Source organism: Bubalus bubalis, chromosome 12 (assembly GCF_019923935.1).
Source record: "Bubalus bubalis isolate 160015118507 breed Murrah chromosome 12, NDDB_SH_1, whole genome shotgun sequence".
Taxonomy (NCBI): domain Eukaryota; kingdom Metazoa; phylum Chordata; class Mammalia; order Artiodactyla; family Bovidae; genus Bubalus; species Bubalus bubalis.
Window position 1 is genome coordinate 2,040,802 of NC_059168.1, and position 24,993 is coordinate 2,065,794.

At 51.5% G+C, this 24,993-nt stretch overlaps 1 protein-coding gene across 3 annotated transcripts in view; it reads left to right on the top strand.

The window, feature by feature from the left end:
- Positions 1 to 15,458, top strand: part of KCNIP3 (potassium voltage-gated channel interacting protein 3) — a 91,779-nt gene extending 76,321 nt beyond the window's left edge. For 2 of the 3 annotated variants that reach the window (XM_006059844.3, XM_006059847.3), the window contains 7 exons: positions 4,317 to 4,441; positions 4,880 to 4,949; positions 5,213 to 5,283; positions 13,116 to 13,223; positions 13,907 to 14,011; positions 14,643 to 14,705; positions 15,282 to 15,458. In XM_006059844.3, the coding sequence (XP_006059906.1) occupies positions 4,317 to 4,441; positions 4,880 to 4,949; positions 5,213 to 5,283; positions 13,116 to 13,223; positions 13,907 to 14,011; positions 14,643 to 14,705; positions 15,282 to 15,329 (590 nt within the window). In that variant the 3' untranslated portion in view covers positions 15,330 to 15,458. Of the gene's footprint in view, positions 1 to 1,155; positions 2,067 to 4,316; positions 4,442 to 4,879; positions 4,950 to 5,212; positions 5,284 to 13,115; positions 13,224 to 13,906; positions 14,012 to 14,642; positions 14,706 to 15,281 lie in introns of those variants that run through there. The other variant, XM_025260609.2, reaches the window with a different exon arrangement.
- The last annotated feature ends 9,535 nt before the right edge of the window (positions 15,459 to 24,993 follow it).

The following is a 24,993-nucleotide window of genomic DNA, read 5'->3' on the forward strand; positions in this document are numbered from 1 at the left end:
GGTATTTATTTTCTTTATGATTTATTTTCTTTATATGATGAGTCAGTTTTCCTGACACCGTCTATTTTACTAAACAACTGGCCTTTCCCCAAAGCTTCTGGGAAGGTCCCGCTACACCTCAGCTCTTTCTGAGCTCTCTGGTCTGTTTTTAGTGTGTCTGTCTATTCTTGTACCAAGCACACAATTTTTATTACGTGATTATAAATGTTTTAGTATATAATAGGGAAAACTCTCTCTTTACTCTTCCTTTCTAGATTCTTGCTGCTGCTGCTAAGTTGCTTCAGTCGTGTCCGACTCTGTGCGACCCCATAGACGGCAGCCCACCAGGCTTATGGATTTTTAAATTCTATATTATACATTTCAGAGTAAATTTATCAAAGTCCTCAAAAATCCAACTGGATTTTTATTGAGATGGTGTTGAATTTATAATTTATCGCAGGAGAAATAACATCTTTATAATGTTATTATAATCATATCTAAGATGGAATGTCTTATTTATTCAGATTATCTTTCTTTATAGAGGTTCTTTGAGTTTTGGTTAATACTTAGATACATTTTAGTTTTTATTTCTATTATGAATGTTATTTTTATTGTATTTTCTAGGTGGTTATTACTGGTGTAGAAGATTGCTATTGATTTTCATAAATTAATCTCACATCTGGCAGCATATACTGAACTCTCATGTATATTGATTCTTTTGGTCCCTGTAGGGACCATGTCATCTATAAATAGTGTTAATTTTATCTTATAATTCCCAACTCTTACACTGTTTGGGGGTTTGTTTGTTTGTTTGTTTGTTTCCTTTTTCAAAATTTCCTTAGAGTATTGGCCAGACATCAATTAGTGGTAACTGTGGCCAACGTTGGCTTGTCCTAAATCTTAAAGAGAATGTTTGTGAGCCTTTGCCATTAAACCTAATATTTTCTGTAAAGAAATATTTGTTTTACAAATATAAGCCACATCAAGTTTACAAAGTTCCCTTATAAAGTTCCTAGTTTGCTAAGAGTTTTTGCTTGTTTATTTTAATTATAAATAGATGTGGATGTTTATCAAATGCTTTTTCTGTATTAGGATTTTCATATGATTTTCTCTCCTTACACTCTTATAGATAAAACCTTTTTAATCCTGGCGTACTTTTTTCTTTTTTTAATTCAGTTGGATTAAGTTACCTAATGTGCTTTAAGATTTTGCATCTATGTTCAAAAGTGAAATGGGCACATAATTTTCTTTTTGTTCATTTGTTTGTTTTTCCAGCTGTATTAAACTATAATTAACACCTAACATTGTGTAAGCTTATGTAAAGATCACCCACAATAAAGTTAACTGATGCATCCATCACCTCAGATAATTACCATTTTTTTGTTATTGTGGTGGTGAGAACATTGGAGATCTGCTTCCCAGTGGTTAAGAATCCACCTTGCAATGCAGGGGACACAGGTTTGATCCCTGGTCAGGGAACTAAGATCCCACATGCCTTTCGGAACAACTGAATCTATGCATTGCAACTACTGAAGCCCACGAGCTCTGGAGCCCACACCAAAACTAAGACTGAATGCCGCCAATAATTAATTAATTACTTAATTTTAAAAATAATTTTAAAAGATCTACCCCTTAGCAGTTTTCAAGGGTACAGTATTGCTGCCTGTAGTCACCGTACTGTAGCTTAGATCCCCCAGAACTTATTCGTCTTATACTTGGAAGCTGGTACCCTTTGACCAACATCTCACCACCCCTTACCCTCTGTTTCCTGGCAACCACCAGCCTACTCTCAGTTCCTGTGAGTATGGCTTTTTTAGGTTCCACATATAACTGAGATCGTACAGTATTCGTCTTTCTAGACGTCTTCGCTTAGCGTAATGTCCTCAAAGTTCATCCGTGTAGTCACTATGCTTTCCATTCTCGTGTTGTCCTTGTACGACTGAGGAGTCAAGATGACTGTACTGATCCCTGGATTAGCGATATGGAGATCACTGGTGATCTAAGAAAAGCAGTCTGCTTGGAGTGGCGGGGCACAGGCCCTAGAGGAGTAAGATCAAGGGAGACTAAGAGGAGAGGAAGTGAAGACGGTGAGTTAAAGGAGAGAAAAGAGCAACAGCTTGAGAGGAAAGTAGGGTCAGGGGAGTTTTGTTTTCTGTATTTTCAGTGAAAGAACCCGCCTGCCAGTGCAGGAGACATAAGAGACACGGGCTCAGTCCCTGGGTTGGGAAGACCCCCTGGAGGAGGGCAAGGCAACCACTCCAGTATTCTTGACTGGGGAATCCCATGGACAGAGGAGCCTGGTGGGCTGTAGTCACACGACTGAAGTCACTTAGCACATGATTCTTACTGGCGTGCAGTGGTGTTTCATCATGGCTCTAATTTGTATTTCTTTAATTAAATACGGTGTTAAACATCTTTCTCATGCTTATTTGCCATCTGTATATCCTCTATGGTGAAGTGTTTGATCAGGTTTTTTTTTTTTACCCATTTATTAATATTAATTTGAGTTGTACTTTTTCTTACTGATAAATTTTGAGAGTTCTTTATATATTCTGAACATCCTTTGTTAGAAGTTCAATGTGCAGATCTGTAGTTTCCCTTTCTATTTAACAATGTCTCTTACAGAGCAAAACTTTTCTTATTAAGAAGTTCAGTTTTTCAGTGTTTTCTAAGTCATTCTGTTGGTGCCATGCCTAAGAACTCTTCACCTAAATCCAGGCCATAAAGACTTTCTCCTATTTTTTTCTAAAAGTTTTATAGTTTTACATCTGACTTTTAAATCTGTGCTCCATTTTGAGTTAATTTTTGTATAAGAAATAAGGTTTAGATCAAAGTTCATTTTTTGAGTACATGGATGTCCAAATTTTTCTAGCACCATTCGTTGAAAAAAATTAAACTTTTTCCATTGAATTGCTTTTGCACATTTGTGGAAAATCCTCTCAGTCATATTTATGTGGATGTGTTTCTGGGTTCTCTGTTTTGCTCCACTGATCTGTGTCTGTCTTTTCTCCAACACCACACATTCTTGATTATAGTTGTATAATGTCTTGAAATCAGATGGACTGATTTCTACCACTTTTTTCTTTTATCTAATCTATTTGTTTTGCTTTTCCACATAAGTTTTAGAATCAGTGTGTCTATATCTACAAAAAAAATTGTCCTGGGATTTTTACTGGAATTATGTTAAATCTGTAAATCATTTTGAAGATAATTGATGTCTTTAGTGTGTCTCATTACCTGTTTAAATCTTCTGTGATTTCTTTTATCCGCATTTTGTAGTTTTCAATATACAGATTATGTGCATGTTTTGTTAGATTGTTTCACCTGTTTATTTTTACATTTTATATTATTTTTATTGTTTATTATCATTTTATATTTCATTATTTGTATTTTCTAATATTTTAATCTATTTTCCCTACTTCACTTATGAGATGGGTGATTGTAATTAATATAGCAAGTTTTTTAGAATTTTGGTTTCCAATGGTACATTGTTGATCAATAGAAATGTAACTGATTTTTTTTAATATGGACCATTTTTTGAAATTATGTGTTTATTTGTTTTTGGCTACACTGGGTCTCTGTTGCTGCATACAGGTTCTCTATAGAACGGTGATTGATTTTTGTATTGACTTGGTATCCTGTGACCTTGCTAAGCTCCTTTATTAGAGGATTTTTTGTATGTTCTTTGAAACTATCAACATGGAGAATTATGCCATCTGTAATAGAGATAGTTTGGGTTTCTTCTTTCTAATCCATGTCTATGTGACCCTGCTGTCCATTTTGATGTGTTGTGATTAAATAAAAGATCTGGTCCCTACCCTACAGACAGAGAACTTGAAATTTTACTTTCTACTCAAATGTGAATTAAGCCCATACACGAAATGCAGCCAAGCAGCAGTGTGATGAGCCAAGAGGGGTGCCCTTCCCATTCCTGGGGGAAATCTGGGAGGGCTGCATGGAGGAGGTGGTCCAGGAATTGGGTCTTAAAGGTCAAGGTGCCCTGTAACTTGTCTCTGTTTCCTTTCCACCTCCCCTTGTTTAGTGTGTTTCCAGTACAAGACTCACCCCCATCCCACCATATGGCTGAGAGGGTGGGCATGCTCCAGGTGAGCCCAGCAGGGAGGGCTATTGTGTGTGAGGAGGAGGGCAGCAGAGAGACCAGGAGGCACAACTGAGAGTGCTGTTGAGCAGCAACCGGTCCATTTGTGCAGTGCACAGCACTGGTAGTCACACAAGGAGAGTCTCCCCACTCCTTACGTCCACCCAGAGCCGGGCACCCGCGCTGGAAAGAGGGGCTGGGGCCACATGTCCCACCTCCTGGGTCTGTGTCCCCCCAGACGGCAGTGACAGTGAGCTGGAGCTGTCCGCAGCACGCCACCAGCCAGAGGGGCTGGACCAGCTGCAGGCACAGACCAAGTTCACCAAGAAGGAGCTGCAGAGCCTCTACAGGGGCTTCAAGAACGTGAGTGCCCCCCATCCCCCACCCCCAGGCTTGGCCCTGACCCCCCGGCTCTCCTTTGCTGGCTCCAGGGTGCTGGCACAACTTCTGGAAATTCCCCATGGCACAGTGCATACCCCAGGGTCTTTATGGGGCTCATGTTCTGTGGGACAGCTGTCTGGGGGGAGGGCCAGGGCCCTTCTCTTATGAGTGTCTCAGCACTGGTGCAGTGGAGGACCATGGGGACAGACCAACCTAGCACTAGGGTCCTGCCACCCCCTCCCGCCTACCCCTCCCATGATGCCCACTCCACTGGGCTTTCCCCTGCCTGGGGCTGGGGGAGCCCAGCAGTGCCTTGCGCAGCAGGCATTGGCCAGAGGGAAGAGAGAGGCCAGGCCCCCTGGAGTCGGGGTGCAGGGCAGGGTGGCTGGGGTCACTGAGAGGAGTCCCTTCCTACTGCAGGAGTGCCCCACAGGCCTGGTGGACGAAGACACGTTCAAACTCATTTACTCACAGTTCTTCCCTCAGGGAGGTGAGTCCAAGGTCCACGATTCCTCCCGAAGTCCCCACTTCCCTGTGGCCGCCCTCCAGAGAGTGGGCTTCCCTTTTATAAGGAGAGGCCCCTCAGCCCCCCACATCCTCCCCACCATTCCTTGCCTGGTGCTGCCTCCACCCAGTAGGAAGGGCGGACTCCAGCCTGGGATGCGGTGGGCATGCCCAGTGGAGCAGCATGGGGTTGGGACCTGGGCGGCCGGGCGGCCTGGACACTCCCAGCCTTGCCCTTGGTCTCCCTAGATGCCACCACCTACGCACACTTCCTCTTCAACGCCTTCGACGCCGATGGGAATGGGGCCATTCGCTTTGAGGTAGGTCCCTGTCAACCGCTCCCGCATCCCTGGCTCCTGCATCTCCCAGACGCGGTACCACCCCCTCGGGGCCATCCAGAGGCTCAGACGTGACCCTGGTGTCAGCGGCCCAGCGTGTCACCCAGGGAACACATGGACTCCGTGGGGCTGGCCCTGGGCCTGATTGAAGTCAGCGTAATTCGAGTTTGCTGTCTGGCCATCCTATTCCCAGCCTTTCCTTCAAGCCCTGCCAAGCCAAGGTGCACTGAGGTGGTAATGATCCAATGGAAATTAGTATTTGAAAAAGGGAGCAAGGTTTAACTAGAGGTCTGTGCCCAGAATTTACCCCTTTGCCCCCAAACAGGCAGAGCATCCCCTCCTGAACAGGCTTGGGGGTCGTCCCAGTCACAGTGCGAGCCAGCCTCGTGCTCCCCACCACTGGAAAAGCAGCCGCCTGCCCCCAGGAGAGCCCTGCCTGGGCTCTGAGCAGGCAGCATGTGGGCCCCACCGACACCCGGCCACACAGCATCAGTTGAGAGAGGCCCCAACCGCGGAGCCCAGGCCCCTAAAAATAGCTGCAGGCAAAAAGCTGAAACCTCTTTGGAGAGGAAAACCTTGCTGAGAGCCAGGCTTAATCAATAACCACCCAGCTCGGCTTCCAAGGCCAAGGGCAGCTGACTGGAAAGTGAGAGAGAAAGCCCCTGGACCAGCCAGGGTAATAACCCGAGATTCCGCTCAGCTTCCCTTTATGCTCGCATCCAGCCCGGCTCACTGACATCAGGCCCGGGCGGGGCGGCCCAAGGGCATCGCCAGCTCTGTGCCCACAGGGGCCCCACCCTCCCTGGACCACGCCTGTAGTGTGCCTGTGAGCTCACAGTGTTTTCGGCTTTTCTGTTTTCAGTTCTGCCTGCACATGGTAAAATTATAGTCGGTCCAAAGGAGTCAACAGGGAGCGTTCACTGTTCTCCCTGGTCCCACCCCAGCCTCCACCATGACCAGGTTCTTGTGTGTCCTGTGAGAGGCACCTGAGGCTCCTGGGAGTGAAGTGCCAGAAGCAGCTGTGTGGCCCACCCAAGCAGGGCTTTGATGAGGGTGTCTCTTGTTCAGGAGTCGGATGACCAGACCGCTTAGCGAGGCCCTGGCACAGTACCAGCTGTCAGGAAGGCCTCTGTCAAGCTCCTGTGGTCCCTGCTCTCGCTGTGGTCCCTTGGATGTGGTCGATGGTGTATCTTTGTTGGGGGTGCCGGTGCTGATCCCTTTCTGCTAGGCACCGTCTCAGAAGGTTGTGCATCTCTGGCATGAAATTAATTCCTCAGGTTCCTTCCAGGGAAGTTTGTTTACCTTGAGGACCGTCTTCCTTGTTCACCTGCAGGACCTTGATATCAGAGCTCTGCTCTAGGAAGCCTTTTTGGGGTCTACCTCTCAGGGACCTTCCACTGGGCAGGGCCTAATCCTGGGTGCACCACAGTGGGGACCCCTGTGGTCAGGAAGAATCTGGAGGGGGTGGGGTGGGGGGACACTCAGCCCACCTCGCTGCCTCAGACCAAACCTCTCAACGTGCCCTTAAAACCGAAAGTCAGGGGGCTTCCTTGGTGGTCCAGTGGTTAAGACTCCAGTTTCCAATGCAGGAGACGTGGGTTCGATCCCTGGTCAAGAAACTAAGATCTCACTTGCTGTGGGGCAACTAAGACCCAATGCAGCCAAAAATAAAAATAAATATATGAATATTTTAAAACAAAACAAAGAAACCAGAAAGTCAGATCTGCTAATTAATATTTACAACGATTCAAATCCTTTTATATATTCTTGAGATAAGACACATGTTAACTAGAATTTATTGATATGGTAGCTATGGCAAACCTAGACAGCATCTCAAAAAGCAGAGACATCACTTTGTGGACAAAGGTCTGTATAGTCAAAGCTATGGTTTTTCCGGTAGTCATGTGCAGATGTGAGAGTTGGACCATAAAGAAGACTGAGCGCTGAAGAATTGATGCTTTGGAACTGTGGTGCTGGAGAAGACTCTTGAGAGTCCCTTGGACTGCAAGGAGATCAAACCAGTCAATCCTAAAGGAAATCAACCCCAAATATTCATTGGAAGGACTGATGCTGAAGCTGAAGCTCCAATCCTTCGGCCACCTGATGCAAAGAGCTGACTCATTGGAAAAGACCCTGATGCTGAGAAAAATTGAGGGCACGAGGAAAAGGGGGCGACAGAGGATTAGATGGTTGGATGGCATCACCAACTCAATGGACATGGGTTTGAGCAATATCCAGGAGGTAGTGAAGGACGGGAAAGCCTGGCGTGTTGCAGCTCTTGGGATTGAAAAGAGTCGAACATGACTTAGAGACTGAACAACAGAGTTGACTTCTTTTGCACTGGGAAAATGAACTGATGTTTGAAATGGTTTAAAAAATTTTTTTAATTAAAAGAACACTCTGGAAAGTACTAAATACCTGTAACTTATAAACACCAACTTTTGATGTAGCAAGTATACCTCAATCTTATGTGTGCTTAGTGGGATTATATGGATTTTTTTGGCTGTGCTGGGTCTTCACTGCTGCGCAGACTTCTCTCTAGTTGTGGCAAGCAGGGGCTACTCTGTAACTGCAGTCCTTAGGTTTCTTATCGCAGAGGCTTCACTTGTTTCAGAGCACGGGCTCTAGGCTCCTGGGCTTCAGTAGTGGTTGCAAATGGGCTCAGTAGTTGCGGTTCCTGCTCTAGCGCAGGTTCAGGAGTTGCGGTTCCTGGGCTCTAGATCGCGGGCTCAGGAGTTGCGGTTCCTGGGCTCTAGATCGCGGGCTCAGGAGTTGCGGTTCCTGGGCTCTAGAGCGCGGGCTCAGGAGTTCCGGTTCCTGGGATCTAGAGCGCGGGCTCAGGAGTTGTAGGGCACGGGCTTAGCTGCTCATTGGCCTGTGGGATCTTCCTGGACCAGGGGTTGAACCCGCGTCTCCCGCCCTGGCAGGTGGATTCTTTATCACTGAGCTACCAAGGAAGCCCAGATTTCTTATCTTTTGTTAAAATATGTATACTCAGTGGACCAAAATAATATCAAAGTATGTATATGTTACTTAAATATATATATATCTAAATCTCAAAAAAGTGAAAGAAATACAACACCTTTTCTCCTTTCCTGTACCTTCGCTTTCTTCAGTACACACACGAGACTTTCAGGCTCCAGTAGACTTACAGGGTGTGCTTTGAAAAACAGCATTGCCACCCGCAGACACGCCTCCTTTGTTTTGGCTGACTGTCCCTGTTTGTCTCCTTGTTCCCTGATGATATCCTTTTATTGCTGCTTCTCAACTGCCCAGTTTAGACGCCATCCCTTGGCTCTGCATGAGTGAGGAGTTGGGTCTCCCGCGCACACACACACACCTTGCCCATCCCCTGGCTTTCCAGAACTATGGAATTCAGATTGGATAAGCACTCTTTGTTTTCTCCTGACGGGAATTTGTTCCCCAGCTGAGCCTGTCAGTGAACTGTGATTACGTTTCCCTTGCCTGCACAGATTTTTCTTTTGCCTACAGTTAACAGTCATTTGGCTGGTGTCTGGCATCGCCGACTGGTGTCTGTGGGGTCGAAAAGATTCAGACACGACTGAGCGACTGAACTGAACTGAACTGAACTGTGACCTTACCAGTAATTCACCCTTGACTCTTTTCCTGTCGTCTCAATGAACATCCCCAACATCCCCCTAGCCTCTGACCAGCTCCATCATCGTGGTGCTGATTGTCCTCTGTGGACCTGTTCTCCTCTCTCCTGGATTGGGTCTCCTGGTTCTGGACTCCTTCATCTTCTTCCCTGCTTTACTTTTTCTGCAAAAGCATGGGAGGTGCTGTGCTCATTTGCTTCGGTCGTGTCTGAAGCACGACTGTGACCCCATGGACTGTAGCCCACCAGGCTCCTCTGTCTGTGGGATTTCCCAGGCCAGAATACTGGAGTGAGTTGCCATACCTTCCTCCAGAGAATTTTCCTGATCAAACCCTCGTCTCCTGGATTGCAAGCAGATTCTTTACCGCTGAGCCACCAGGGAAGCTCCTTTCAAAAGCATATCTTCCAGGAATTTCCTGCAAAAGGCTGCCTGGGAGGTCATTTCTGAGCTTTAGACACCTGCGAGTACCTTTGTTCTGTCCTCCGTCTTTCTGTTTGTTTTTTAAATTTTATTTATTTGGCCCGTCTCAGCTGTGGCACGCGGGCTTAGTTGCTCTGCTACATATAGGATCCTAGTTCCCTGACCATGGATCGAATCTGTGACCCCAGCATTGCAGGGCGGAGACTTAACCTCTGGACCACCAGGGGAGTCATTCCGTTCTCACTCTTGTTTGACCTGTTGTGTGGAACCAGAGCTCCGGCAGAAGCTGTTTCCTACTGATTCCTGGCCCTGTGGACAGGACCTGATTTGGTGATGGTTGTAGTTTGGGTTTGGTTTTGTTCTCTCTGGAAGCTGGTAGGATCCTGTCACTGCGCCCGTTTTCTGAAATGGCTTGTGGTGGCCCAGCCACACCTCGGGCTGTTTGCCTCATCGTTAGGTCCTTGGCAGGACCTGGACAATCACAGCCTCCCCTTCATCCCCTGTGGACACGCCCCTCCATTTCCTCGGCCTCTTCCTGGAACTCCTGCTGGTCGAGTTTCAGTCCCTCTGGAGTGGACCGCTCGTTATCTGCTTTTCTCTTCTCTTTTCCAGTTTGGCCTTTTCAGGCTGCTTTATGGAAGATTCCACGTGCTTTTCTAACCCTTCTTCTGAGTCTGTCATTTTCTTTTCTCATTTTTAATTCCCAAGAGCTCTTTCTTGTTCCCAGTGCCGACTTAAAAAAAAATAAATAAACGCACAACCTGAGTTGTTGCTAAATCGCCAAGTCATATCCGACTCTTGGCAACCCCATGGACTATAGCCTGCCAGGCTTCCCTGTCCATGGAATTCTCCAGGCAAGAATACTGGAGTGGGTTGTCATTTCCTTCACCTGGGTATCTTCCCAACCCAGGGCTCAAACACACATCTGCATTGGCAGACACTGAGTCATGGGCTTCTCATAGAAAAAAAAAAAAAAAAAAACTACAACCTGAGAGTTGTGAGTTAAGTTTCATTTGGGGACAAAAATGAGGACTATAGCCAAGGAAGCAGCACTTCAGATAACTCTGAAAAACTGCTCCAAAAAGGTAGGAGGTGGTGGTGGTGTTGTTCAGTCGCCCAGTGGCTCTTTGTGACCCCATGGACTGCAGCACACCAGGCCTCCCTGTCCTTCACCATCTCCCAGAATTTGCCCAAGTTCGTGTTCATTACATCAGTGATGCTGTCCAGCCATCTCATCCTCTGACGCCCTCTTCTCCTTCTGCCCTCGATCTTTTCCAGCATCAGAGACTTTTCCAAAGAGTTGTCTGTTGGAATCGGATGGCTAAAACACTGGCGTTTCAGCCTCAGCATCAGTCCTTCCAATGAACATTCAGGGTTGATCTCCCTTAAGATTGACTGGTTTGATGTCCTTGCTGTCCAGGGGACTTTCAGGAGTCTTCTTCAGCACCACAGTTCAAAAAGCATTAGTTCTTTGGCATTCTGCTTTCTTTACGGTCTAGCTCTCACAACTGTACGTGACCACTGGGAAGACCATAGCCTTGACTATACTGACCTTTATCGGCAGAGTAACGTCTCTGCTTTTCTGCACACTGCTTGTCATCGTTTTCCTGCCAAGAAACAATCGTCTTCTGATTTCATGGCTGCAGTCACCGTCCACGGTGATTATGGAACCCAAGAAGAGGAAATCTGTCACTACATCCACCTTTTCCCCCTCTATTTGCCATGCGGTAATGGGACCGGACGCCATGATCTTAATTTTTAAAAATTATTCAGTCTTAAGGTGGCTCTTTCACTCTCCTGCCTCACCCTTATCCAGAGGCTCTTTAGTTTCTCTTCGCTTTCTGCCATTAGAGTGGTATAATCTGCATATCTGAGGTTGTTGATGTTTCTGATGTGGGTCAGCATATATGTGATTTTTGTGCAGGGGGAGTACACGCAGTCAAGCACATATTTTTTGCAGAAGGTTTCTGATAGTCACTGGCTTCCCTGGTGGCTCAGATGGTAAAGAATCTGCCTGCAATGCAGGAGTCCCGGGTTCTATCCCTGGTTTGGAAATACCCCTGGAGAAGCGAATGGCTACCCACTCCAGTATTCTTGCCTGGGAAATCCCATGGACAGAGGAGCCTGGCAGGCTACAGTCCTTGCGGCTGCAAAGAATCGGACACCACTGAGTGATTAACACTTTCAGTTTCTGCTAGTCACAAGGAGCAGTCACCATGAAGGATTTTAGTGCTTTTCTAGAAATAAGGAGAGACAAGAGTCAGACTCATAAAACTGGCTCCTGAAAATACACCTTACTATCTGAAGACCTGTCCCGCCAGTTTTTCCCCTGAGCACAGAGTGCCTCATTCCTGCTCTCCACCCTGAACTCCTTTCAGGGGGTGTTGAAAATGAGCAGCTGCGGCAGCATATGATTTAATCCTTGGAGAGATGGATGGCAAGTGCCAATTTGTAGTTGACATCAAGAATTCCTTTTTAATAGCACCCTATTCTTATTGTTGTTATTTAGTCCCTAAGTCATGTCCAACTCTTTTGAGACCCCATGGATTGTAGCCCACCAGGCTCCTCTACTGGAGTGGGTTGCCATTTCGTCCTACAGGGGGTCTTCCCGACACAGGGATCAAACCCACATCTCTTGTGTTGCAGGTGGATTCTTTCCCACTGAGCCACCAGGGAAGCCATTCTTATTGTAAGGATGCCAGATTTCTAATCCCTGAATCTAATGGTTTCTGTGAATTTTTTTTTTTTTTGGTCCTGGAATAATTTTTGTTTCTTCAAAACTGCTTTTCTCAGTTTTCCTTAGTCTTTCTTTTTCATGATACAGGCTTCCTCTGATCCAGAAAATCAAAAATTTGAATGAGGTCCTGTTGGTCCAGTGCTTAGGGCTTGACACTTCCACTGGTAGGGCCCAGATCTGAGCCCTGGCTGGGGAAACTAAGGTCCCACAAGGCGTGTGGTGCAGTCAAAAATAAACTTTAAAATTTGAGTGGGGACCAAGCCCCTTGGAGCAGGGCCCTGTCACTTCACAGTCCACTGTCCCCCACTTCCCATCTTCAAGACAGCCCCTCTCAGCTCCCCTTCTTTCAGAGCAGCCTGGGAGACCCTGTGGGGCAGGAAGGGCTTTAACTTGGAACCTTCTGGAAGTGACAGGAAAGAATTGCTTTCCACCAAATGTTCCAACAAAACAGTTGAAGCCATTTGAACGTTCGTGTCTTGTCACACTAGTAATAATCTGTCCCATCTCAGACGTGACTGCGCACAGGTGCAGCAGGGCCCCGGAGCTGTTGGTTTAGTCTTTAAGGTGTAGCTTTTTAAGCACTTTGGCACGCAGACACTTGATAACGTGACTAGTGCGCCCTCTTCACGGAAGGAGCGCCCTCAGGCCTTCTCTGTCAGCGGCAATGCATCAGATGGGTCGAATTCCCTGGTGCCCCAGTGGTTAGAACTGCACGCCTTCAGTGCCGCGGGCCTGAGCTTCATACCTGGTCAGGAAACTGAGATCACAAAGCTTCGCAAAAAAAAAAAAAGTCATACATTTGAATGTCTTTTCTCTGAGACGATCAACACCAGCCACCATGCCATCCCCACCACACACATGCACGCGTGCGTGCACACACACACACACACACTCACATTGTATTCACCTGAGGGGCACCGTCCACCCGGTCTGTGACGGAGGCGCCTCACCTATACAGATGGGCACTTTAGTGGAAGCCTCACGGCAAACTGGAAATAGAATCTGGGGCCTAGGCTGTCACCCCCGCCTTTTCCCCACAGGACTTTGTGGTTGGTCTCTCCATCCTGCTGCGAGGGACAGTCCATGAGAAACTCAAGTGGGCCTTTAACCTCTACGACATCAACAAGGATGGCTACATCACCAAAGAGGTACGGGGCTGCCTGGGGAGCTGAGCGTAGCCTGGCTGCCCGCTCCGCTGCTCCACACCCCCAACCTCTTTCCTCCTCTCTCTTGCTGCCCTCGTTTCCCGTTTCCCCTCCCTGTCCAAAGACAGAGCGCCCAGCCCGCCCTCGGAGGGGACAGTGGCCAGGAACTCCCCTGCCAGGCTCTCGGCCTGGACACCTGGGTGTGCAGGGCATGGAGCTTGTGTACCCCTCACCACACATCTCCATCCCCGTCAACAAGGTCCCCGATCGCTGTTTCTTACTGCGAGGTCATGTGGGAGACCCGAGTGGAAAAGCTGGAGGCAGGGGTGGGAGAGCTGGCCTTGGTTCCCAGCAATCAAGGGAGGGCAGTGTGGTCCCTTAAGGTAGGGTGTCAACGGGCCCACAGTCCAGTTTTGTTTGGCCCAAACACTCTTTCTGGTGTGTAAGAAATAGTTCATATACAAAAAAAAGAAATATTTCATATACAAAAAAGAGTGGCTGGAACAAATTCTAGAGTTTGCACATAAAAACCTATTTCCAGATGCCCTGGAGAGTCAGAAGCTTGCGCTGGGTGGACTGGATGGGGCTGAGCCTATCTCTCTTTGGCCCGTACAGCCTCGCCCGCTCACCCACCTGGCAGCCAGGCTCATGCCAGCCCCTCCGCCCTCCCCTCACTCCCCCCGCAGGAGATGCTGGCCATCATGAAGTCCATCTATGACATGATGGGCCGCCATACCTACCCTATTCTGCGAGAGGACGCGCCCCTGGAGCACGTGGAGAGGTTCTTCCAGGTGAGCGCCTGGGGAAGAGGCCGCCAGAAGAGGAAGGAAGGGGCTTCTGCTCTCAGGGCCCACTGCTCCCCATGGGAGGTGCAACTTCCCTCCCGCATCTGGCTGGCTGAGTGAATTAAAACCATCCCTTTGCCCCCCATCTGCTGAACCTCATCTCAGAGCAGACAGGCTCATGGATTCTGAGTCAGCTGACACCCCCCGGCCAGAGCTTCTCCCACCTCCTGCCGCCCCATCTCCACCAGGGGCTTCTCTCCGAGGGGAGGGTGTTGAGGTCACCGCTCTGTGTCCATGGGGCCTAGGGGGACCAAGGCTCCATCTCCCGCTCCTGAGGACCCTCAGCCACTCCACCTTCCCAGCTGTTTGTCAGGGAGATGAGGGGGGTCCATGAGCATGGGGGTGCCTGCCGGGAGGTGGCCGAGGTTGGGGGCGGGCTGGGGAGATACCAGAGTGGTTGGTGGTGTGGTGGAGGCGGCTGGAAAGGGCACTTTATGTGGCTTGCATCCCAGGGAGGGGGCCAAGGGGACGGGTTGGGGTGGAGGGCGCACGCCCGCCCACTGCCATTCCTCAGGCCTAGGGCAGGGGGCAGCCCCAGCGGGACACAGCCTCACTGAGGGCATGGCTTGAGTTGCAGAAAATGGACCGGAATCAGGATGGGGTGGTGACCATCGACGAGTTCCTGGAGACCTGTCAGAAGGTAGGCAGCATCAAGGCTCGGAACCCCTGCGTCCCGGCCCAGCCAGTCCCCTCCTCAGTGCAGATTTCCGACATCCACTTGCACTGTTTCACCAGTGCTCACTCCTGCCCTGCCCGCTCCTGCCAGCCCACAGCCTAGCAAGGCCACGTCCCGCAGCTCCCCTCAGTGGCCCCCATCAGAGGGGACAGACACGGGGCCCTGAGGACCGGGTCACGCTGTGGGAAGGAGCCTGGAGTACCCCCCCCCCCCGCCCCCGGCATTGTGGCTAACCGTCCTCTGCAAAGCGCTTTCAGGGGCAGGACGCTGGGCCTCCACCTGCCTCCCTCCCCTCAGCTGCCCTGGCTGCATCTGGGTGGGTGGCAGTTGTCTATCAGTGGGTTAACAGCTTCTAGACGGACTGGCCATCAGACCCTGGAGCTGGACACAGGCTCTACGTCACCGGCTCCTCCTTCGTCCAATGAGACGGGCAGAGTCCTCGGAGGGTCGCAGGTCCCCAATGAGACTTTGAGCACGGTGAGGCTGGAGATGGGCCCCGCCCAGGGCTGACCAGGCCTCTGGTCCTCTCTCTCCACGCAGGACGAGAACATCATGAGCTCCATGCAGCTGTTTGAGAACGTCATCTAGGACTTGTGCATGGGGAAGGTGGGGGGATCCCTGAGTGGCTGTTGCCACCTCTGCCCCCAAAGAAACCTCAGTCCTGCCGGGAGCAACCTCCATGAGAAACTTTTTTCTAATATATTTGCACAAAGTGAATAGTTTGCTCCACACATACACAAACACCCCCCTCCCACACACACCCTTCATCTGGGCTGGCAGGTGGGGGGACAGAGATGAGAGAGGGGCTGGGTCTGGCTGGGAGCTGAGTCCAGGGAACACGAGCCACACAGCTCCCAGCACCCCCCTCCCAGGCCTCTTGGGTGGACAGCTGAAAGAGAGGCATCTTCAGGCTGGGTCATCTACAGATGAGGGTCCAGCCTGCAAAGCTAAGGCCCCAGCCCTGTGAGCCCACTTGCCCGCCCCTCCCTTCTGCCACCCTTCTTTCCCACTACACTCACATGTCAGGCCCCGGGGGCTGTGCTGACCTGCTTGTCCCCCAGCCACTCCCTGCCCACTGATGACCCTTCCAGAATGGCCCTCAGCTCAGGACCCCAGAGGGGCAGCGCAGGGTCAAGGGAATTCGGACCAGGAAAGAGGTGGCACTTAGAGCCTGCTGCTTCCTGAAAACGCTTCCCCGGGTGTCAGGACACCCGCCGTCCACTGAGCTGGTGTGAGCCCCAGTGGGGACGCACCAGCGGGCACTGTTCTCCACCCAGTAAGGGGGCTTCCAGTCTGGGGACTGGGGTTCTTGGTGGGAATCTGACGGGACCTCTCTGCCAAGGCCGCCTCCCTCGCTCCAGCTGGCTCAGTGAGGGCACAACAGGAGGAGCTGCCCACAGCCCTCAGCCACCCAGGTCATCATTCAGGGGTCCTGAGAAGAGGTCCCAGGGCTCAGGACCTAGCAGCCAGGGAGCCCAGGGGGGCCAAGCAGGCCTGGGAAGGGGCTTCTCTCTCCTGTTGGCCCCCATCTCCCTTGCCTCCCCGCCCCCAGCTTGGATGAGCTCCCCTCTTCGTGGTTAGGGTCCTGGAGCCATGTGGCCGCCCCTCCACACACAGGCTCACCCAACCCCATGCGCAAAGCACAAGTGCCCCCAGAAGCTCAGGCTGCAGCCCATGAGGAGAGCCGGAGACTGTCTGCTTTCCAAGGCAAGGCCCTCCTGGTGGGCTGAGGCTTGGGCCCCACCAGCCCGCATCAGGAGGCCCCCGGGGTTCTGTGGGGAGTTGGTTCTGTGCCTCTGAGCAGTGTGTGTGTGTGGGGGGTGGCTTGAGGCCCCCCACCCCACCCCCAACTCCCCGAGCCCAGCCCAGCTCACCAACATTCAAAAGCACAAACCCCAGGGATTCTGCTTGGCCGGGTACTGCCCTGAGGACAGAGGCGGATGTCCGCTGGAGCCCAGCGCCGCTAAGGGGCGCGGGGCCGAGGGGCAGGTCACCAGAAGCCGGCGGGAGCGGGAGCGGGGCTGCTCCCTCCGGCCCAGGCCGCCCGGGAGGGGCGCAGCCTCAAGCAGCACGGCCAGTCCCAGGAACTTTCCCGGTCATACATTCCATCGGCTGCCGCCCCCAGTCTCTGCCCAGACCTGGCCTGAAGATGAGCGGGGACCGGGCGGCCAAGGCCGTGGAGATGGGCTGGCTCGGCCGCGGGGACCCCTGGGCACCACACATGGGCGGCCCCCTTGGAGTTGCACTGATACCCCACCTCCAGTCTGACTGGGGCCCCTCCCCCTCCCCAGGGAGGAGGGCATCAGCGCTCCCTGGCTCAGGGATCTTCTCTCAGCCCTCACCCCCGGCCCTCAGCCCAGCCCTCCCCGCTGGCGAGGCTTTGCTTCTGAGGGCCTGAGGCCAAAGCAGAGGGTCACCGCCACCACGCTCTGCCCTCCCCACCTTGGCCTTGGGCTGCACGCGCCCCCGGAGGGGTCTGCCTCCCATGCTGGGACGCGGGCTGGCCGCATGTCTGCATGGCAGAAGTGTCTCCCTTGGGCGCGGCCGAGGAGGGTGGTGCCTGTTCTCAGCGCCCACCAGTATTCAGTCCTGTATATTTTAATAAAATAAACTTGACAAAGGAGAGCGATTCTTGGTGGCTTTATCCTGACTCTTCGTCCAGCCTCTGCCATCCCTGCTGCTGTTAGCCAAGGCTGCTGCCCAGAGATGAGCTGCTAAATGTTTAACATTCCCTGAATTGTCCAAGATCCCAGCGTATGGTCACTGAAAGCGGAGTCAGGAAGAAAGGCCCACGGTTCGGAAGCCTCTGTGAGACGCTCCAGCCCTCCAGCCTGTATACAGAGCCGTGGGGCAGCGTAACTTCTTGAGGTGCCATTGTGTTTCATTCACAGGTTTTTTTCTTCCAGCTCCAAGAAGTCATTTCTGCATATCCCCTTGGCTAGAGGGTGCAGGTCACAGGGCAGAACCAGAATTTGCCTGAAGACATCTCCCTTTCTTGGTTTTAGTTTCAAAAATCTAAACTCAGTGCGGATTATGCCAGGAGAAGGGCAATGAGAAGCTTCGGGGAGGAGAAGTGAAAGAAGTCAAAAATGCAAGTGTGAGTCGCTCAGTTGTATCCAACTCTCTGCAACCCCATGGACTATAGCCCACCAGACTCCTCTGTCCATGGGATTCTCCAGGCAAGAATACTGGAGTGGGTTGCCATGCCCTTCTCCAGGGATCAAAGCCAGGTCTCCTGCATTGGAGGCAGATTCTTTACTGTCTGAGCCACCAGGGAAGCCCCAACTCAGGGATGGAGGTTCTGAGCATCTGGCAACGCTTCAAGGGCCAGACCCCAAGCCATGTGACGTCACCTCCACTGTGAACACAGACCTCATCCTCCATGAGTCACCCGATCTGGCTGATGGGAATCTCATCAGTAACCAGGACTGACAGCAGGAGCCCTGTCCTACCACCAGACACACCAAAGGCTGCAGGCTACCAGACTCCCAGGGTCTGGACACCATCCAGGCAGGGGAGCCCTGACCTTGCTGCCTAGGATGGGCTGTCTTGCAGTTCCACAGGCTGGTCTCTGCACTGAGTGCACCTGCCCTGGCCACAGCCTTTTGGGCACAGATGAGGAAGCTGTTAAGACAACCCTCAGCCATTGAAGAGTGGAGCCTGGGCTTGGACCCAGGCAGGGGGCTCCAGGCCAGGTGTAAGCACTGAGGTGCCCACTTCATGATCGCCTACAGAGCTCAGCGAGCTATGCCATGTCTCTAAGGCCCACGTCTCTAAAGCACGGGGCCCATGCTTTGATTCTGGGGCTTTCTATTCTCTCTTAAGCCTGTCAGTTTACCTGGCTGAGCCTCGGTTGCCTTATCTGTAAAATGAGCAGAAAAACAATCCTCTGGAACTTCCCTGGTGGCCCAGCGGTTAAGACTTTGCCTTCCAGTGCAGGAGCCACAGGAGACTCGGGTTCAATCCCTGGGTCGGGAAGATCCCCTGGAGAAGGAAATGGCAACGTGCTCCAGTCTTCATGCCTGGAGAATCCCATGGACAGAGGAGCCTGGGGTGGCAGAGAATCATACACAACTGAGCACACACACAGTCATAAACACGAGCATCCTTCCTTCTTGTCCTACCGAAAAAGTTTTCATGAAAACGAAGTTTTCATGCATTTTTTCCCCTTTCTATCAGAGAGTGACTCATACCAATAAACCACCAGAGGAAGTACAGACATTTCAGAAGTTTCCAGGGGCTGCAAATGAATCTGTGATGGTCCCCAGTTTCCCTGGTAACCCCAAGGCCCATTTAGGAGTCAGCCAGCTAAGGGCAGGCAGACAGAGCCATCAGAGTGCCCCACCCTCCTGCCACCACTCACTGCATGGCCATGCTGACCTGCCCAGGGTCCTGAGCCAGCACTTAGCATCCCATGTCCCTGCTTGACACAAACCTTTATAGAATGGGAGGGGAAAAGGGCCACAGGCATTGAGTAAGGCACCCATACCCTTCCTCCACCCAGCTCTGCAGCACAACTTTCCAGGGCAATGACCAGTCTGTGATTTAGAAGATCTGTGGTTCCTTTCCTCTTCCATCTGTGGTTTTGTGTGTGAATGCGTTTATTTGCTCGGTCGTGTCCGACTCTTTGCGACCCCATGGATTGCAGCCCTCCAGGCTCCTTTGTCCATGGGATTCTCCAGGCAAGAATACTGGAGGGAGTTGCCATTTTCTTCTCCTGGTGATCTTCCCAACCCAGGGATTGAAACCAAGTCTCCTGCATTGGCAGGCAGATTCTTTACCACTGAGCCAAGTCCTTCTCTGTCCATTTGTTCAGTTGCTGTCGAGTTTGACTCTTTGCGACCCCATGGACTGCAGCATGCCAGGATTCCCTGTCTCTTACCATCTCCCGGAGCTCGCTCAAACTCATGTCCTTTGAGTTGGTGATGCCATCCAACCATCTCATCCTCTGTCGTCCCTTTCCCCTGCTTCTGTCCATCACCTCTGGTTCCAAGTGCTATGCTTTCAATCTACCACCAGGGGGCGATAGCACCACACACCTGCCTCCACTGATTTCCTGCTCTCAGGTCCCCTGGGAAGCTTCTTGGAAGGGAAGCTACTTGTCATTTCTTTTAAGATCCTGAAGACAGTTTCATATGCCAGCCTTTCTTCACTGGGTGCTGGGAGCAAGACATACTATCGGCCCTATTTTATTAACTAGGACACATAACTCTCATGAGACTGCATAACTGTTACCACACAGAGCTGACTTCATTCCAACCCAAAGTACAGTGTATATTTGGATTAGTCAGGCTAGACTTAACCTATTAGGCTCCCCCCCCCTCCCCTTTTCTCTCCTTCTCTCTCTCTCTCTCTCTCTTTTTTTTTTTTTTTTTTTTTTTGGCTGCCCGGCATGAAGGATCTTGGTTCTCCAACAGGGATCAAACCCATGCCCCCTGCAATGGAAATTCAGGGTCTTAACCACTGGGCCAGCCAAGGAAGTCCCAAGGCTTTTGAAAATCCTGAAAAGAAGCTTGAAGAGCGCACTCACCCCCTTCCCAGGGGAAGTCTAGAAGGCTGAACAGGAGACAGCACCGCAGGAGAAACACTGGGCTGTCTGAGACCCCAAGTGTCTGTTCAGGTGGGATTCCTGCCCACCAGGAAGGGACGTCCCTGTGACCTTCTTCCCTGCTCCTTCCAAGTTCCAAGTTCCCAGGTCCACACAAAAGGAGGCATTATCCTCCCTCTAGTCAACGCCATCCACACACCGGGTGTGAGCCGTGTTGTGAGGAGACCACAGTGGACAAGCCACAGGCTCTGCCTTCAGGAAACTCGAGTCTGTGGGGTCACCAAAGGCAGAAACGCCCAAGGCAGTGATTTGGGCCATGAGGGAAGCTATAGGCTGGGGACCAAGCTTGCCGCAGAGGACTGCAGGGTGCTGGGGTCTCCCATAGAGCTGCGAATAAAACAAGAGGAAACAGATTCCAGGCGAGAAGTTGAGGAGCCTGCCACAGAGTAATGGGGCCTCCCCGATGGCTCAGCAGTAAGAAAAAACACCTGCAGTGCAGGAGACACAGGTTCAATCCCTGGGTCGGGAAGATCCTCTGGAGGAGGAAATGGCAACTCACTCCAGTATTCTTGCCTAGAGAATCCCATGGACAGAGGAGCCTGGTGGGTTGCAAAGAGTTGGACATGACTGAGCAACTGAGCATGCACTCATCAGTGCAGTATTCGGGCCGTCTGCTCACAGTGCTTGGAAGCCTTTATTCCCTTATCTGTCCATCTTCCCTCATGAACACAGTCCAGACCAGAGCGATGCCACTGAGTCAGGAGGACTCTGAGACTTCATACAGGCCCTCCCTGAGCCAGATTTCATCATCCTAACATGGTCCCTGTTCTTTTCACTGCCCCCATCAAATTTCCACCTTAGGCAAGCCCCCAAGGCCATGGACACAGCTGCCAGCCCTCCGGCCGACTCACAGGGGCCCTGGCCCTTTGGGTGAAGGGAGCAGCAGGCCCAGCCAGCTCTGATGTCACGTGGTCATCTCAGAGCGCAGGACTTTGTCTGAAGCCGCTGGGTGCACAGAGAAAGTACAGGCTCGAGCTGCCTGCAGGATGAGCTTTTCGGGGTCCAGAAACTGGAGAGGAGAGTGGGGTATAGGTGGGGCCCGATGCATCAGGAGTGGTGCTTGTGGCCAGAACAGAAGCCATCCTGGCCAAGATGAGGGGGCCTGGGAGAAACCACTTAGCTCGTGGCCAGAGCTTAGCCCGTGCTTCCCGAGTGGCTCAGTGGGTAAAAAATCTGCCTGCAATGCAGGAGACAAGGGTATGATCCCTGGGTCTGGAAGATCCCTGCAGAAGGGAATGGCTACCCACTCCAGTATTCTTGCCTGGGAAATCCCATGGACAGAGCAGCCTCACGGGCTACAGTCCACATCGGGTCACAAGAGCTGGACATGACTTAGTGGTAAACCAGAGCTGAGAGGTCCCAGAGGAGGGACAGTGTAAGGGGAGTGGGCTGGGCAGGAAGGCCCAGTGTGGCCCTAGAAGATATTCAGGGCCTCTCAAGCACAGCCCTCTCTTGGGTGGTGATGGCACCAGTCAGGGCTCCATCCAACCTAAAACTGTCCCCTTGACAGCTGCCCTGATTTGGAAGGGCTGCCAGTCTTAGAACTGGGCTCCTTGCGAACTGCTATGTGCCTTTTTTTTTTTTTTTTTTTTGGCCTAGCCGTGTGGCATGTAGGATCTTAATTCCCTGACCAGAGATCAAACCCATGTCCCCAGCATTGGAAGCATGACGTCTTGGCCACTGGACCACCCGGGAAGTCTCACTGTACGCCTCTTTATTCTGTCTGTTCCTCCAGCAGGAAAGCCCAGCTTCCCTCTAACTCACCTGCCACTGCCCTACCTGCCTTTGCTCTTACACCTCGTCCTAGGCACAGGGTTCACCTCTCTTGAACCCCTGTAGATGCATGATCTTTGTCTGCCCATCCATCCCTCCCCGACATGACCCCTCTGTTCCCCTGGCAAGAAAAGGCCTTTGGGAACTTCTCTCCTGCTGACGTGGGTGTCTGGGGGCAGTGAAGACCAGCCGACTGGACATCAATCTTCAGCCTCTGCAGACACTCCCTCTTCTCCTGGCCATGCCCCTCAGTCTTGCCTGGGGACCCCTCCTCCGCTCTCTATCTGTGCAGTCTTGGAGTTCACCTGACCTCCAAGGCCAGCCCAAGCCGGCTGGTGCATTACCTACCCCCACAACTCTGGGGCAGGAGTGGGGGGCACCCCTTCCCAGGGAAAGCTGACAAGGCCCCAGGGAGACCTCTGCTGCTGGGAATGCTTGGGAAAGACACTGTTCCCTCCCCGAAGCCGGGAGGTGAGCCCCGGGGCTGTGGCGGCCGTTTTGCCACTGTTAGGAGCTGCGGGAATGGAGGCGCACGGAAGGGAGGGGTGAAGAGGAGAAGATTGCAGGGTTACGGGGATGGTTCAGCCCTTGAGCTCAAAAGCAAACTGCACCTTAAGCAAGTGCCCCCCTCAGTCTCTAGACCCTTCACTTGTAAGAGCTCCAGCCTCCCCACAAAGCCAGTTAAAAAAAAAAAAGTGGGTTGACAGGCACTTTCAGCTGAAAAGTTCTCCACTGCTACAGCCCTTCATGTCAGGCTCAGCTGCGGGTGGTGAAGGTGCTTCCAAAACTCCAGTAGGCCCTGGAGCCAACATGCCCAGCCCTGCCAGGCTGCAGGCCACCTTGCAAGCGTTTAGCCTGGAGCCCTGCCTGGCCCTGGCACTGCGGGAGGCACAGGGGGTGGGGATCAGCCAGTAAAACCACTGCACCCAGCGGCACAGGGAAGGAGGCCATGGCAGAAAGCCCGGGGTGGGCGGGTGGCAGGTCTCAGGCCCCGGGCCTGCAGGGTCAGGGGCCAGGTCTCCCAGCACCAGGGTCAAAGTCTCTTTCAAACGCTTCTGCTGGCCGGCAGCCTAGGGCATCTCAGCCGGGCTGAGCCACACTTTCCTAACCCCAAGACAACTTCTCAAAAGATAACATTCCTTCCTGATCTTGCTGTTGTTTAGCTGCTAACTCATGTCCCCACTCTTTGTGACCCCATGGACTGCAGCGTACCAGGCTTCCATGTTCTTCACCATCTCCCAGATCTTGCTCAGACTCATGTCACTTGAGTCGGTGATGCCATCCCATCTCATCCTCCATTGCCCCCTTCTTTTCCTGCCCTCAATCTTTCCCAGCATCAGGGGCCCTTCCAATGAGTCAGTTCTTCGCATCAGGCGGCCAAAGCATCAGTTTTTCCAATGAATATTCAGGACTGATTTCCTTTAGGATGGACTGGTTGGATCTCCTTGCAGTCCAAGGGCCTCTCAAGAGTCTTCTCCAACACCACAGTTTGAAAGCATGAATTTTGGTCTTGTAAGGGGCCACAGTGACACTTAGGTCTGGACGGTGTAAACTGTCAATAATATATCATTTAATGTCCAGCCCTCTGACTCAAAAAACTTGCATAACTGTGCCTTGCCTTGTAATGAGTGGAATGGTTCTCAGAACTTTCTGAGGAGCTGTTCCCAGGTTATAATTCTCCATTTGGCCTGAATAAAACTTTCCATTTTCTTTCTTGGCTGGGCTGAGGAATGTTTTCATTGACATGCGTGATATAACCAGCAGGATATTGGCCATCCAGAGGGCCCCCTGGAGTCCACCCAGAAGGGAACCAGCACAGCCCAGAGATCCCCACCAGCTTCTCGGTACTCTTCAGGTGTTCCTGAGAGTTCTCCTGATATATGGATTTCAGTGTTTGAGTGAGAATCCTGAACATTTTGAGCTGCCTCACTCAAGACTTGGAGTCTCAAGGGACCCCAGTACATTTCTTCGGCAGGACCTAGGGTATTTGGGTAAGATGCCCAGGGAAACACGGGTGGCTGGATTTTTGTTAAAACTGACTTAAATCACAAAAAAAAGAGTTGATAAAACGTCTGAACAAAACTTTTGCTAGTGAAACGAGAAGCTGAATTATTCAACTCTGAAGAATGAGGGAGACCCAGTACAATCGTTCGGAGAAGGCAATGGCACCCCACTCCAGTACTCTTGCCTGGAAAATCCTATGGACGGAGGAGCCTGGTGGGCTGCAGTCCATGGGGTCGCTAAGAGTCAGACACAACTGAGCAACTTCACTTTCACTTTTGACTTTTATGCATTGGAGAAGGAAATGGCGACCCACTCCAGTGTTCTTGCCAGGAGGATCCCAGGGACGGGGGAGCCTGGTGGGCTGCCGTCTGTGGGGTCGCACAGAGTCAGACACAGCAGCAGTACAATCGTTAAGTAAATGCTGCTCATCCAGGGAGGAGAGAAGGGCTGGTAACCTAGCGTTCTGAGCAGCCACGATGGTTTTAGGCTGTCACGGTGTCATTGAAGTAAGCCACAGGGGCTCTGCCCACACCCTAGCCCAGCCAAGGCTCTCTGCTTCTGCAAGGAGCTGTGGGGGAGGGTTCTTTTCCCCTTAGGGTTTAAGTAGATGAATAACGAAATCTAAGCTGAGATCTGGGCTTCCCAAGTGGCTCAGTGGTAAAGAATCCACCTGCAATACAGGAGACACAGTTTTGATCCCTGGGTTGGGAAGATCCCCTGGAATAGGAAATGGCAACCCACTCCAGTATTCTTGCCTGGAAAATTCCATGGAGCCTGGCAGCTACAGTCCGTGGGGTCGAAAAGAGTCCGACACAAGCGAGCACATACACATAAGTGGAGATTTACACAGCACAAGCTGCACGCGAT